The sequence below is a fragment of the Phragmites australis genome, chromosome 22 (assembly GCF_958298935.1).
Source record: "Phragmites australis chromosome 22, lpPhrAust1.1, whole genome shotgun sequence".
NCBI classification, from domain to species: Eukaryota; Viridiplantae; Streptophyta; class Magnoliopsida; order Poales; family Poaceae; genus Phragmites; species Phragmites australis.
In genome coordinates, this window is record NC_084942.1 from 1855368 (window position 1) to 1872259 (window position 16892).

The 16892-nt window shown below is 45.7% G+C and overlaps 1 protein-coding gene across 1 annotated transcript; it reads left to right on the forward strand.

The window, feature by feature from the left end:
• The first annotated feature begins 14272 nt into the window (after positions 1-14272).
• Positions 14273-16351, forward strand: LOC133905360 (protein neprosin-like). Its single transcript, XM_062347125.1, has 6 exons — positions 14273-14374; positions 14831-15016; positions 15249-15422; positions 15563-15616; positions 15721-15873; positions 15998-16351. Exons 1-6 carry the CDS (start codon positions 14273-14275, stop codon positions 16349-16351), a joined length of 1023 nt encoding a protein of 340 aa, XP_062203109.1.
• The last annotated feature ends 541 nt before the right edge of the window (positions 16352-16892 follow it).

Sequence of the window (16892 nt, forward strand, 5' to 3'; positions counted from 1 at the left end):
TCGTAGCATCACCTACTCATTGTCACAATTGCATGATGCTGCGATCATGCAGGTCAGAGCACCTGCAGTTTGTGGAATATTTTCCTAGAAATACCTTGCAATCTTGCATCCTTAGGGATCTTGTTTCACGCTGCCAATGTTTCTTCTGGACCATGAGCAGGAAATACACTTTGGAGAAATTTCTGGAGAGAAGGTTGTAATACTTAAGGGGCGCGTGGTCCGAAACACCTCTATTCAGAGCGTGTACAGAGACCAACGAATACTTAGATTCTCATTCTGTAGTCATAAGAACTCTATCTAACTTTTCATAAGTCGGATTAGGAAGGGAATTCGCTCAAGTGAATTGTCGACCTGTTAAATCAATTTCTCTAAGATCAAAGCTATCAATGACAGCATTGAACAGAAAAGGCCATCGATCATTATATCTGTTGTTATTCTTCTCACTACTATTCCTCAGGATATTGAAGTCGCCGCCAATCAGGGTTGGGAGGTGGTTTTGCTTGCAGGCGCGCACTAACTCCGCAAGGAAGCTAGATTTAAAATCGTCATGCGCCGGTCCGTAAACCGCCATAAGGATCCATCTAAATTTGTCAATCTTGTTGCTTAGATGGAATTTGACGAAATCCCTTCCGCAATCAGAGTCAAATCTAGAGTGGATGCATTAATCCCAAGGAGAATGCCTTTAGACCAACCACGAGGAGGGAGACAATGCCAAACAAAATCAACACCACCAGAAAGGCGAGCTTGATTCTTTTTTGACAAATCTCTCTTCCCTGTTTCTAATAAAGCCACAAAATCCAAATTATGCTCCCTAATACCATCAGCAACATACCGAAATTTAGCCAAGTCGGAGAGACCTCTGCTATTCCAGAAGATACCTTTCATTGGGAAACATTTTTGTTGGTTTTCTTGTTACTGTTCGGGGCCTTTCGCCCTTTTTTCTTAGAGGCTGATTTAGATTTTCTAACGGTATCCATAAGGTCACAAATTTTTGTGCCTAGCTCCGCCTCATCCCAATCAACCTCCGACATATCTTTAATCAAGTGAGCGAGCAGAGCACTATCAGGTTTAGTATCCTCGTCATCACTTCCGTCAAAGGGATTCATCCCTTTTGTGAAACCATTATTTGGCAAATTATTCGTTGTTTTGAAATTAGGTGCTAGCTTAATTCTGTCTACTTCAACATGTTTCAAAACATCGATAGATAATGCTATTTCATTACTACAACTACCCAAAGATACACCTAATTTACTTAAATTTGAAGTAAATCTATCATTAGGTAAAGAAGCAAATGAAATAGCGGATTTAGCTTGTGGCATACCTGGTGATTGAGAGAAGATTGATGAGCTTGTTTTGGTCGCTGCGTCAAGGTTCTTTTTCTCCACCCTGTTCATTGCTTTGCCATGGAGTCAACGTCTACCGCCGGAACACCATTTTCAGCAAGCAATTCCTGGAGGCGTGAGCTGCGACGGCTGCCACCTTTTGATTTGACCGCTGCCGTTGGAGTGGCTGGAGTCCCCAACTGCACTTCACTTGGGCCCTTTGGAGTGGAAGGTGAGGATGGCGTGCTCAAAGCCTCAACTGTGAAGCCAACCGACTGGGAAGCTTTATTTCCGCTGGCCGGAGGCATCACAGACTGCTTTCGCTCACCATGCAGCATGTCGCATTGCATGATGGCCGCATCCGGAGTCCCCTGCCTAACCTTAGTACCGCCGGCCTAACTGGATTTTATTTGTTGCTGGCCCTTGAATACTTGACTACCGATCTATGCTATCCCCGCCGAAGTAACTCTCTGAGCAGAGGCGCCGGCTTGGGATGAAACCGGCCTGGGAGAAGAGTTGGTCGGCCTGAGAGCCTGAATAGGTACCGACAGCTGCTTCTCTTGATGCACCGGAATATCGGTAGGCCTTGACTGCATGTCGGTTTTGCATGTCTGAATAGCTTGCTCATCTGCCACCAGAGAGGCTTGCTACTACTGCACTTGAGAAATCTGGACGTCCGGCCACACACCTCTGTCAGTCTTTGGTTGGGTTCCCTGCGAGCAGCGGCGGGAGAACGTGTTGTATACTTCTGGCGAGGACGCGGCCACGGGGCTCGGGTGAGACTTGTCGCCCGCCACACGACCCGTGTTCTTCAGCGCGGCTTCAGATCTCGCATCTCCCGACGCACCATGTTTTTAGATTCCCGATCTAAGCCACCCATTGTCATGGCCAACGAGGCGAGGTTCCTCTGTCACTGCAGCAGACCGCAAAAGGGAGACCATTGCAGAGGACGCATCCAAGGAGAGAGACCGCACAACCACTGATTTGGAGGCCATCGGTTGAAGCCTCCTAGGATTGAATGGGGTCATAGCAATGAGTCGATTCGCATCCGATGTGGGCGGTGAACGCGCCAAAGAGGCCCCATCCACCTGTATGCAGTCAGTAGATTTTTTTTTTGCCATTAGCATCAAAAGTATTATTTTTTTGTTTCTTATTTGTCTGATCTTCAGACCCTTCTATATTATCATCAAGAAGGTCGTCTTCGTCGCCGTTAAAGTCTCCCTCAGAAGAAGGGAAGCTTGGGCCGTCATCAACGAAAAAACTCGGATCTTCGAGGGAGAACGTTATTTCATAACCTGCACGATCAAAGACTACATCTGTTTTGAGGGGTAGAAATTTAGTATCTACGAGATCCACCTGAAGGCGCACTATGCCCCGACGCCGCAGACATTGCATGTCGATGTCCAGTGGGGCACCTAGCACAGTACCAACAGCCCAGATGGCCAAGTAGTGTTTGTAAGCAGTGGGGATTCCTAACACATGTACCCAAGTAGTTTGAAGTTGGTAGTGTGGTTCTGGCTCATCGGAAGGCTTCCATTCTCCAACAGAGATAGAGGCTCCATGTGCCTTCAGACGGAACTCGACGTCCACTATCTTGCTAAGCTCATCCATGTTTGGAAAAGCCACAAGAAAGCTATCTTCCCCCTTTGGAACGGCCTCTAGGTTCCAATCAGGTCGGATCATACGTCGTAGTTCTTTTTGGATAATCTCCGCCGACACCTTCCCACCCATGACCGTAACCAAGGCTGTGGGAGGCGCGTGAGGCACAACACCTTTGTGCTGTGATTTGGGCACTTGGAAGAAACCCAACTTGTTTCCGCCGAAGCCAAAAAGCGTCGCATTGGGCTTGGGAAGCCTGAGCACTGGGCACTTGTTTGAGAGGTGATCATTATGCTTGTCACAAAGGACGCAATACAATTCAGCATCGCAACTTTCTGAAGTATGTCTCTTCGTCTTGCACCTGAAACAGAATAGCTTCTTTGGCTTCAGGATGCCGTCCCTCTCCACTGCAGGTTGCTGAGCCGGTGCAAGAGGAGGGAAGGCAGAGGATGTTGCCCAGGCAGCGTTACCCACCACCGACTTCGTCGAAAGAGCAGGTGGTCTGCCACGGCCACGCCCCAAGCCGGTGGAGCGCGGACCAAAAGAAGCGCCACCCCACCTAGGCCGGGAGGAGGTGCCGGCTCCGAACGTGAACTGGCCGCCAACGGCAGCTCCTGGACCTGCCTGACCTCCAAAACCACCAAGGTTTCCAGCCGACTTGGCATCCGCAAGCGACTGGAAAACTGGCACATTCGTCTGGGGGAATCTTGGCGCCGAGAAGGGTCGCCCGCGAACCAAGGGGCTTGCACTTCTGCCGAAGCCCCTGGTCGCAGGTCCTGAGCCATCTACAACCTTGTTGCCGTCTTGGCCACCTTGGGCAGCCGGCCGGCCACCGGGAAGGTTCCCCTGGCCTCCATCACCACGTACTTGGCCACCAGCAATATCCTCGGCCGTCTCACCGCCGAAGGCAGTGGTGTTGGGCGCAGTAATGTTGTTCAGACCAGAGCCAAGCCCAAGACCATCCATCACCACCTGTGCGTAAGACTTGCGAGGGGAGGTAGAAGAAACCAATGCAGGAAATTTTGGAGGGGAAGAACACCCCGGCACCCAAAGTCTGCTGAAAATATCAGCAAGATCAAGGCCTGGGATTGTTGCCTCTTTTTCGCTTAACATGTAATGGTCAGGATGATTGTGTTCCAAACATTGGGATTCTTGCACAAATTGCGTTCTGAAGATGGGGGCCGACAGATCAGACTTTCCAGAAGTTCTTGATCCTGGGGCCGGATGATTTTCCTTTCCAATTTTCGTAGAGAAGTCCTTGTCTTCTATAAAGTCAGCCAGAACAACCACCGGCGGTTGGCGCCACTTGGGCAGGGGTCCACGCCATGGACGCATTAACCAGCCTCGACCCTTCCCAATACCCCGCCGCTGATTCGCCGGAGAAGGATTGCCGAGGTTGTTGCGTCGATGAGTCACCGCTGATTCGATGGCATGAGACTGCAGTTGACGAACACCGAGATCTGCACCAGTGGCTGGCTTCCTGCTCCCGATCCCAACTCCATGGTCAGACATCGCCACATCAACTTGGATGGAACGTTCCGGATGCTCGGCCTCGTTGGTTTTGGATGAAATTTCCCACCCTTGAAGGAAGCCTCCTGCCGGGAGACCGACTTTCTCCCAGAATTCCTCGATCATTTCTTGATCTGCAATAAGCATAAATAATTTCAGTAAACTTAGTTATTACAAGTGCTATGCAACCAAATAATAACCATCGACAGCTAAAATCTTTTACTTTTGTAGCGAGGCGGAGGCATAATATTTACACATGCTGGGGAGATATTTCCATCCAAGTTCATCCACAATTATCCTGTAACCAAGGTGACAATAATTGCACTTGCCCTTGCTTATTGTAACTCTACGTCCTATGTCAAAAGAAGATGCCGGAATCCAAGTTTCAAAAGTAATTACTAAAGCATTTAGCTAACCTTCTATGACATCACACACATATTTTTCTGATAGTTGACCATCATCTAGATCAACAAGAAAATGAGCATCAAATTCTGCATCATGGTCCCCAACCCTGAATACACCAGTTAGTGGAATAGGCTATCTTGCATGGGTAGAACCAGGTAGAACAGATACATGAAGACATACCAAAGATATACTAATTGTATACCTATCAGTCGAGAATTGCAAAGTGAAGAACTTTGGTCTCCAGTAAAATAGCTAATTCATCATAAAGTAAAACCATGGGCAGCGTTACAAATTTGCAGCAGTTCCAAGGCCTCCTCACAATTTGGTTGATGACAAACCAAGCAAATATAGCATCATTAGGATATCATAATGCAAAACAATTTGAGATCCCCCAAAAAGGAACCATTTACCAATTTAGATGTAGGATTTATTCAGGTTTTGTAACATTTTATCCTTTGCTTCAGGTCTTCAGCATGTGTATAAAATATATGGTACTATTTTTCTAGTGTTCATGATATTTCTGAGCAATAACTTAATTGCCAACTAATAATAAGTGGTGTACTATTAGTAGAAAACTATTATTGTCGGATAAGATTTGTTATGATAGATAGTGGCTTATCACTTTTAGATATACTAATACAAGTTATTTAAGGTGCTTAAGCAATTTTAACAATAATCTTGTTGGTTCTATTTGTGCTCTTATAGGTGCCGGCACTCACATGAGCATATGGACTATGAAGGAATGCCCACAATGTCAGGCAACCACATATGCACTTGGCCTGGTTTTTTTGACACAGAAGCTGCAATTTGTCCTAAACTTGCATCATAAACCAACCTGAGATGATGAGCAGTTCACAGCAGCATTGACATTAGCTATAGTTGAAACTATCCTTTAAAGCCCCAATTATTCCCGCTCTTCTACAAGGTGAGAAGCAGACAAAGCAAACATAGCAGATTAGAATTTTGAAGTGAAAAACACCTTGGCTGGAAGAGTGTGCTAACCTTATCATAAACATGACCAGACCTGCTTTTTCGACACCATCATTAGCAAGTTTAGAGCCACCTGAACCAGTGCTGAAGGCAGCAGCCAGTGCCAAATCACAGAAGATATCATAAACCTAGTTTGTTTCATAATCCATAGGTTATGGTCACACTATTTCGGAGAACGAAATGAACAATGTGTCACAAGCATTCCAAAGATTTCCTCCATGAAAACTTTCCAAGTAATACATTGGGCTTAGCAGGGTATATTACCAGCTATATATGAAGTTATACGAATCAATTCCTCAAAGTTGTTGGATGTCAGTGAAATCATAATATCCAGAGCAGAAGAAGCTTCATAGCCGTTCCTGGAACCTATATGAGTGACCAATGAGTCTATAACCTGCAAAAAGTGGCAAGAATGTTAGGAAACGACAAACAGGTAAAACTTACAAACCAGGTTTCAGAAGCCAGCTCGGTTGCCATCTCCTGTTGTTTCATTAGGTTCTTTCAGATTTCCTTAGAAAAGAAGGTGCCTGGGTGGGCGGGAACAGAGCATGCCAGTCAGAAGTAAAACTGGATAATCTGGGTTACTGAATTACAAAACATCAAAATATCTCTTCAGCTTCAAGAAAATCAGTAAGCTGAAAAGATTATAAATAAATCAAATATTCAACATACCTTCGCATGCACTTCCTCCATATACAGGCTGCCAGCAGGCAATGCAAGTACAATTGATTTGTCCTTCAATGATCCAAACCCAACCTTACTATCTGTCGAGTTATCATATATAGGAACCCGACAAGTAACAGGGGTTGGTCCATCTGGAAACCCCAGAGGCAAATCTGCCACTGCTATAGTAAATAGGGAGCCATGATGAGATACTAAGAAAATATGGTTACAAACACATTCACAATTGAATATGGCTATTAAATAGAATACTTTCCCCAATGGTGAAGAGTTTTGTATATTGGCTGGGGATAGGGAATGCAAAGGATAAGCCCTACAAAAGCGTGTAAGGAAATACCCCAACAGACCAAGGGAAAAAAAGACAGGATTGTGAAATAAAAAAGGCAGAGCTTATATCTCATGTGTTGGAGCTCTATTGGCATGATCTGGGACTTTTCCAAACCATTCTTTGAAATGATGATTAAAGCTAAAAATGATTTCAGTCACTCTTTCTTCATGGATATCTTTATTATCGGAGCCTGGAACATCTGGAAGCAGAGAAATGCCTTCATCTTCGAACACAAGCAACCAAATTTTCCTTTCTGGAAGAGGAATTTTAAGGAAGATATCTTTCTTCAAGCCCATAGGTTTAAAGATGTTTATAGACAGAATTTTCTTGGCTAGGTTTCCTCCTCTTCTCTGTAGATTCTTTTCTTTTACCCTGCTTTGGGGTTCTTGTATTTTCGTTTCCTTCTGCTTCTTTGTTGTACAATTCTCTCTCTTTTTAATATATTTTATGCAGTAGGGGTCTCCCCTACTGTTTTTCCCCGTCAAAAAAAAAAATCCCATGACATACTGGGTAGAAAAACGTATAAATGCCTCTCTCTTTATCATATATACCAGCGAAAGTTGGTCCGAATAGTGCATAAACAACTGCAAAAGTCGCTAATGTTGCTGGACCGCTGAAAGAGGAAAAAGAGAAGAGAATGATCAGTAACAACACACAGAACATTGTGCTGAATGGTTGATGTAAAATGAGTGACCATGCACCGTATAAGCTCCGGATTTATCCAAGAGTACTTCCACAGAGACTATACAATGAAAAATATTGCCCACAAGCTCCTCACCCAATTAAAGATGTTGCATATCGCAATTTCAGTCTCTTAACATCATAAATCTCTATGAGACGGAGCCTCTGCAAGGAAAAGAAGAAAAGGAAAACTTTAACAATTGCTGAAGGATGAATTGATATAGTTCATTTTTCATTGAGCACTTGAAGAACCACAAGAAGATAATTATTAACGCACTGCATTACGATATTAGTTAAAAAAAAGTCATTGCTTGTAAGCTTCTTCAATTTTCTAATAGGAAGGCAGGGACACGGCGACACATACAAGGTTCTAAACAAAACTGGACGGAGCTTAGATGTGTTTCTATCTCAATCTAAACGCCACCTAGCTAATTCACTAACCCACAGATCAGTCAATGAAAACAAGATAGCATCAGCAGACAGCAGTGCAAGAAGTAGAAAATGGTATGCAAGAGAAGAGACAGGAACTAAGAGCACATGTACATGACGTCGGCCTCGTCGCAGCTGGTCTGCCATGTCACGTCCGGCCAACAGCCGCCATCTTGACGCGGCAGCGGTGGTGCCCTGGCGACGCGCACAGCCCTGGTGTTGAGCCTGACCGTGTCCATGAACCCGAACAAGTTGGTAGCAGTACATGTCGGGCCCTTCCTTCGGATCATCTTATACAATTTATATCAGTTCTGAATCAGTAACTGGTACGCATAATTTTCAACAGAAGTAGATATTATAGACATACAACGATTAGGTACGATATTAGATACATCCAGAGTTTATTACAATAAAGACCCGTACACATAATTAAATAAACCCTCACAGCACAATGAAAGTAACGCAAAAGTAACATATGCCCCAGACAACTTAAGTGCAGACGAAACCAGCTTCTCTATTCTTCATCTTCTCCTTCAACGAAGTTGGCCTCTAGATCATCTAGGTCCACAATTAGCAAGTGTGAGTACATAAGATACTCAGCAAGTCCTACCTCAAGAGGAGACATTAGATGTATATAAGTAGATCAAGGTTAAGGCTGTAGAGTCTTTAGATTTTGCAGAAAGCTAGTTTTTGATGCAAGATTCAATTAGCAAAGACTATCTTAAAAGTATTTCTGAGGGTAATATATAAGTCGAGCTTATGGGGGTCGTCGGCCCTGGGGGAGATGCTTCCATCCCTCTAGTTCTCACTGTCCTTTTGTTAGTGGACACACAGCCCAGGATACTCAAGGCACATAGCCAACCCCTTCGTTTTAAAAACAAGAGCACATTGCCCACTCACACACCAAGGGGGTACTCACACCGAAAAGCTAATCATTGTGACCAAACTATAGCATGTCCTTAACTGAGGACACGGCTATCCGGATAGGTTTAACACTCTTCAGAGGTTGTACACTTTACCCACAAGATATGCATAGGCTCCCACCTTAGCAACTGGTGAAACTGTCATAACGAGACGTAACGACCTCAAAATGTAGTCACAATATTCACCCATGGGGCACTAAGATACCAGGGGCCTTAGAAGATCCACGGGAAGGACCACTTAGTAATCCCAAGGTTCTGACATTGTCTTAACAATATCACTAGCTGGACCTTGGGCTACATACTACCCAAGTCTTCTTCTGGTCCCCATTACCACTACCAGCCTCCGAGTGGGTACCGAACTAAGTTGGAGGGGTTTGGTCAAGTCCTGCCCATTCAGGTCATGTGGTTGTACGAATGGATACTAGGTAGGATGTCACAACGAACCGATCCTTATACAATCGAGGCAAGTGTCTCCCAGCAAGAACACCACAAAGGCGAACCTTGCTCCAAGGTAGTTCCCACCTTTGTGAGGTACCTTACTCACCCTCGTCAACAATACTCTAGAGTTTTCCAGGAACACAAGTCTTACACGCCCACACACACTAAGCACAAAACACTTCACATTTTTAAAAATGCATGATTAACATATGTAATATCCTGGTTCTTTCTTTTGAGCAAAGTAATCCTAAGCATGCTAGTAAACAAGCATTCATCTAAACAATCATTATAGTTGATGTTGGCGACCTTCTAGGGTTTCAATGGAATAAAGGTAACAATATAAAGGCATGGCATAAACAAGCTAGGTCATAACTATATTAGCATAATCTTTAAAATCACAGCTATTAACTTAAGCATGCATATCTCTATCATTTGAAACAATGGCTCTACGGGTTGTATTTGAAAACGTGGGATCAATATGATCAACGGTGTAGGACTTGCCTTCGTTGAACTCCTCATCCACTCCTTCTTCAAACTCTAGATCCTTGGGGTCTTCCTCGAACGCGCCTTCCTCTAACAATCGCAACATATGACAAAAGCGCACACACAAACAATCAATCAAATGATTATAATAAAAACTAAATAAATTACAAAAATTATGAAATTGATATTATTGGGTAGATCTTGAATTTATATGAATATCGGTGGAAGAATCATTGAAAACGGAGTTAGGACGGAGGAGAAACGGGCTTCGAAAGTTTTACCGGGAGAGAAAATCAGAAAAAAGAAAAGGGGGGAATATTCCTGGAATATTTCAGTTTTTTAAAAAAATCGGCTCAGCTCGCCAGCTTTGCTTAGTGGCTGGGCTTGGGGCTCGGCTCGACGGTCGGCTCGGCAGGGTCCACTTGTCAGCGCCGTGTGAGAGGGAATAAAGGGAGGGAGAGAGAGAGAGAGGAAGAGAGGGAGAGAGGAAGAGAGGGGGAGAGAGAGGGGGGGAGAGGGAGAGAGAGAGAGAGAGAGAGAGAGAGAGAGAGAGAGAGAGAGAGAGAGAGGTGGAGCTCACTGGCGATGGCAGCGGCGCTCAGAGAGGCAGGCGGTGGAGGAGAGGGAGAGGGTGGTTTGGTGCAGATGGGGGGAACGTGAGCACTGTTCACTTATATAGGCGACGGCGGCTGAGAAGGTGCGGGGCACGAAGTCTGCCTAAGTGGCGATGAGACGGCACGGCGAGGAGCGGCGCAGGGCAGGGCGACGTCGGGTCAGGGGGGAGGGAAGGAGAGAGAGGGCGAGGGAGAGAGGAAAGGATTTTTTTTTTCTCTGAGAATCAAGGTTGTGACAGTACACCTCACGGTATCGTGGCAAGCGATGCACGTTGTGGCCGTTCCTGGCGTTGGGCAAGAACTATAAGTCAGAGAAACTTGTGCCCTCGCGCGGGCTGAGCAGCCGCGCTGGCTATTGAGTGGTGGTGAGCACATCGCGGCGCCGTCCAAGCATGGAGCAGGCCTCCGTGCTCGTTGTGGAGGCTGCCCGAGGCCAGAGCGGGGCTCCGCTGACAGACGCGAGGCTCGTGGCAGAGTCAGTCCAAAGCTGGGGCGGGGCTCCATAGGCCTTCGTGCTCATTGCGGAGGCTGCCCGACGCGGGAGCGTGGCCTGTTGGATGACGCGGGGCTCATGGTAGAGTTAGTCGGAAGCCAGGGTGGGGGCTCCGCAGGCCTCTGTGCTCGTTATGGAGGCTACCCGAGGCCGAAGCAGGGTTCCGCTGACTGAGGCAAGCCTCGCAGCAGAGTCAGTCCGAAGCTGGGGGCGGAGGCCCCGCTGGTCTCTGTGCTAGTTACGGAGGCCACTCGAGGCGCGAGCGGGGCTCCGCTGGACGATGCAGGCCTCATGGCAGAGTCAGTCTGAAGCTGGGGCGGGGGCTCCACAGGCCTCCGTGCTCGTTGCGGAGGCTGCCCGAGGCCAGAGCGGAGCTCAGCTAAACAAACACAGGCCCCACCACAGGGTCTCATCAATCCGCTCTTTGTGCAGGACTGCGTCGTGTAGGGGCTAGACGGCTCAACGGAGGCACCGCTTGCGTGGGTCGAGGGCGAAGGGGCTCTCTACGTGGAGTACCTGCACGATTGGCTGGGGAGAGAACAAAGATACATGGTGCAAGAATCCGAGTGAAGTGTAGTTGACACTATCGTGGATATTTACGCTACTCCCTCTGATTGCAAATGTATGTCGTTTTAGCCTCCTCAACTATTCTCTAAATATAAGTCATTCTCAAACTTCTATTCACTTTTTTCTCTTTTGTTCCCTTCTTGCCCTTGTTTAATAAATGCTATCACTCTCACAAATGAATGAGTTATCTTTTCCAATACAGAATAAATAAGGGGCAACAAGGTCATTTGATCTACTTTCTTAATCCTTGTGTATAAATCTAAAACGACCTATATTTGCAATCGGAGGGAGTATTATGCAGCTTTTCCTGCAGCCATGGCATGTGATGGTTTGTCGTTCTGTAGCCATATTAGTACAGATGACAGGACTGTCTGGCAGGATGTGGCCTAGTTGACTTGCACAGGACTCTAGTGGTTCCTAGCTCTACTCATGGTTCAATATGAATTAAACAGTCAGCTGGTAAAAGCCATTCTATCAGCGCAGGCCGTGGTTCAGCTATCAAGGTATGGCGAGGGGAATTTAGCTATGTAGCTCCCTACCCACGTGTCCCTATTGCACGCATAGTATTGTCTAGTGTATACCAGCGAGATAGGCCAGAAAATCTGGGCACTCTGGGTTATCAGACTATTTCCAATCATATTTTCTTTATTTTATTTTTTTCCTGATTTCCTTTCCTGTTTCCATTCTCTTTATTTTCTCTCATCTCCAACAGCTTCTCTTCGAGGGGAATCGCGAAGGGAAAGGAAAGAGAATCACGTCCTAAAAAGAATGACCCTGAGAATCCCTTCGTGATGAGAACAGTGAAGGAAAATCGTTAGAGCGCTAAAGGGAACAGAAATTCTTTCACGACGAGATTTTTGCCCGCGATGGAAATCCCTTGGGTGTGGTCTCATAACCTAATGCGCCTGTCTCTGGCACAAAGATAAGCTTACCAACAGAAAAGATACATGAGCATCACAAAGGTCAAGAGCTACCTTCTAGTACCCTCCATATGCACCCTGTGATATAGACCATAGACTATGGACACTCTATGCTAGTACGATTAGTAAATATACTACTATCTCCTACACTATGAAAATAAATACCATGAGACATGGTCGGACCATGCGAGGACGGTGACATGCTGCCATATCACAGCATGCATAAAGCTGTGCTGCCAAATGCATGCAGCTGCCACTAAATTGCAACAGAAACTGGGGTAGATAACCATCTACAAGTATGAACTTAATGCGAGCAACTTTTACCGACAAGCCTCTTCAAGCTGATTATAGATTTGGCTATGCAGGGTTTAGCACACTTATTTGCAGCTTCGTGAACCCTTGTGGTCCAATGTTGGCCTTGGTTTAACGCGACCCCCGTGAGCGCCACACGAGATAAGTAGCAACATTCTAGGCGCAGAACCAAAGCATGTATGTGCAAGTGTGCAGCGCAGCAGGGGCTTTTGATGAAGATGCTAATCAACAAGGCGGTGGAAATCTGAACTCTAGCGGATCCGGGCACGCCGGACGGTGCGAATGGTAGCCATGGCGAGCCCACCCGCGCTACGATGGTCTGAAAAACGACAAGCCCGCAGGAGTGGGAGCACTCCCTGAGGTCATCTGCCCAGGGCTGGCCACTCGCCACACTGCTGGCCACCCCCTCGTTCCCAACGACAGGGATGTTGAGTACGAGCAGTGGCCCCCTCTTGCCGTCGTATGTGCAGCGCCGTGCGCTCGCAACGTAGTTGCCATAGATGGTTGCACACCACATCCTCTTAGTCTCCTCCCTACCTTTCCAACGTAGCGATTTGCTCGAAGAATCCCCATGGACGGCGCCTTCTCTTGGGGCACAAAAATATGCCCCGGACAGAGTGCGGCGAGAGCCTCTTCTAACAGGGAGGCTCAAGCTTGAGAAAGAATGCTGAGTCAAGGGGAAGGAGAGAGAGCGAGCAGAAGAGTCTGTGGAAAGAGTCAAAGAGTCCATCCTCCCTTCCTACCCCTTGGGGTCTCATTTTATAGTGAGAAGAAGCAGGAAAAATTACCATCCTACCTCTAAAATTATGTTACAATTACGTACATATGAGACTATTTTTAGCCGTTTGCTTTCTCTATAGGGCTATACCAATTTGGGAATTATAGTCATCTATTATATCCGGTCGTACACCGTCAGGGTATCCAAGGTTGGGGCATTTTCCCCATCAGATCCACTTGATAACTTTTTATTTTGTGAGTTGGGGCACAACTCAATTGGAATTTGACTATGAGAAATCCACTCAATAAATTGATTCCAATCCAAATAAATGATGTGAGGTGGTTAATTTCCTAAAGGATAACGTGACGTAATTAGAAAATAATAATGGCATAGAATCGCAAAGATACTACATTAATGCTGCATCCGTGCGTAGAATCAAGCGGATTACGGGGATCACTCTGCGTCACTATCACATGGGGTAGAGTGACAAACATTGAAAGTCACGTGAATTTAGTATTATATTCTGAAATATTCCCTAATTAATGTGGTAAAAAGAAAAGAAAATCCTGGGGATACGAGGCCCTGAAATTGCCTGGCTTAACATGCATGCACTGCCTTAGAATGGGAGGAATATTCCTGCATGCATGTGATTGTTTACACTTAGAAAATCTCGAGGATACGGTGGAGTTATATATGGGAGATGGGGAAAATTAATACAAGATTTGCATATGGGGAAAATTGATATGTGCATTTATTTATTTATTTGGCCGTTCGATCTCCACTATATAAGTTTGAGCTTTGCCTTGCATAGGCTGCATACAGACCTTGGTCTCCTTGCTCCTCTAGCCAAAGAAGAAGACATGGATCTGATGGAGATACTGCTTCTTGTGGCTGTGTGCTTCCTGCTTTATGCCCCAACAGGATCCAGTGGTGACCGGTCCCACCCAGCAAGCCATCAAGCGGTATGTATGGTACAATTATTTTTATAAAACATGGCAAACGGCATCATGCATCTTGGTAAGCATGACAGTTTTTAGATTCTTGTCTGCTCAATTCCTATATGTCCATGATAGATGTAGCATATGTGGTGTGGTTGTGGTTTGGCGAAGAACGTTATCGATTAAATAAGCAATATGGGTGGGGATTGGGGACAGAGGAGGGATACATCTTGATGGGAGGTACTAAATTGTTTCATGCGAAGTTCGTGCAAAATTCTTATGAAATTCATATGTACAATCCAAAAAGGCCCATAGTATTACGAGAGGATGCATGGGTCTCGAGGTGATCCGGTGGCCTAAAAATCTCATCTGTTTCACCAAAACGTTGATTACATATTTTGCAATCTAGACTATGGATCCTTGAAAGTCTCCAAGTCGATCGTATGTTACCCTTTTTTTTTGTTGAATATATATGTGTAGGTTTCTCCAAGAGAAGATTTGTCGTCGGTCCAACCTCACGTCGGAAGGGCAGAGATAGCAAACGTCATGAGGGACTCCCTCTCAAGGTTTCATATGTCGGCCATCAACGTGACCAGCTCGACTCGACAAGAGATGGGTCCAGTTTCAACACTAGCCGATGATCAACCTGGTGCCGCAGGGAACTACGTACGTCACTCACTCGACCGATCCAGCATTCTTATTTTATGTGCATACTCCTAAAACAACAGTGCTAAAAGGCTGTAAGTTAAGGTGCATACATGGTACGTGTTTCCAAAAAAAAAAAAAAATCAAGGTGCTTGCATGCGTGACATGACTCATCAATACATTCATGCAGTAATTAAGTGGGTCGTTTGCTAATGAACGAAGTTAATCGTTGATCAATATTGCTATAATATAGTTTGCGGTGCAAGAGACAGAACGTGGTTCTGGTGACTACCACGGATTCGTGGCAACGTTGGACGTCTACGGTTTCTCGCTGAGCCCTCAACAACTCAGCCGTGCCGCCATTTGGGTCATGAATGTTGGAGATCGTACACCGTCCAGTTTGAACGTCATCGAGCTCGGTTGGGAAGTAAGTACTCTCTCTCTCTCTCTCTCTCTCTCTCTCTCTCTCTATCTATCTATCTATATGTATGTATGTAGCTTAAGGAGATTCATGCATGAATGCTTATATATTCATGATCAATTAATCCCCATGCGTGCTATCCTTAGGTTTCGCCATTTCTGTACGGTGATTCAAAAACTCATTTTGTTACTGTTTGGACGGTGAGCACGTACCACATCTCTCGATCTATTTGGAATTCAGCATTGACTATTTAGTTAATTATTTTGTACGTACGTACTGACAATTAGTATATTGGTTTTCTTAGAGAGATGGGTATAAAGAGACAGGCTGCTACAATACCAAATGCCCTGGGTTTGAGGCCGAAAGTGGCGCAACCATAGCTCCTGGCGGCATCATCGACACAGTCTCTCAACCACCCAATGGTCTCAAGCAAAACCTGACCCTCAAGCTAGTCAAGGTACATATGCATACTCCATCCATGCAAAGTTATGCAATGGCGAAACCCATTACAGTAATAATCTTCTCTGATTGATGATACGGCCGGCATGCATGCATTCTAATTTCTACGTACGTACGTGCAGGACGGCGCATCAGGGGATTGGCTGGTGCATTACGGGCTCAACAATGAGCCCGAATTGATCGGCCGTTTCCCCAACTCGATCTTCACCGGACTAGCAGATAAAGCAACGAACCTCCATTTTGGCGGCTTGGCGGCCTCGAGCACGACGAACCGGCCGGCGCCGCCGATGGGCAGCGGATTTCTTCCGCCCGCCGCCGCGTCCTTCAGCAACATACAACTCATCGATCACAACGGCGAGGCCTCGCTCCTAACACGGGAGCTGCCCCGCGTTACGACCAACCGATCTCTCTACCACATCACGCCAATCGTCAATGGAGGCTTCTTCTACGGAGGCCCCTCGCAACCCACAACATGATAACCTCATTATACCGATCCATGCATGCAAGCATCGTATTAATTAATATGCTAGCTAGCTCCATCAGTATCAATTGGTATCAGCTTCGATCAGTTTCGGTTTGTTAAGAGGATCTAGCTACTATTTTTCTAAAGAGATACATGCAAAAACGATGTATGCATGTTATATAATCAAACTCGTTTTGTTTCCAGGCTACCACATCATAGCATGGCATGCATGCAACCAGTGCATGTGATCATGATGACCATGCGCAACTCCAATAGTCCAATGCGACCAATGCTATACCATTGGAATCTTGCTACGTTTCGGTCGCTTTAATTTTTTTAACAATTCGAACAGAATTTAGGGCATGTTTGGATGTTACAATTTTAGGAAGCTATAGAAATATCTGAAACCATAGTTGTTTAGGTAACATGGATGGAATAACCCATATGGTCATTACACGTGCATGGGAGTCATTTTCGAATATTGTATCTTTGTTTATTCGGAACATGATTGTGTCCATAACCATCGTTGTGCCTACGCTGAACACCAGATCTCA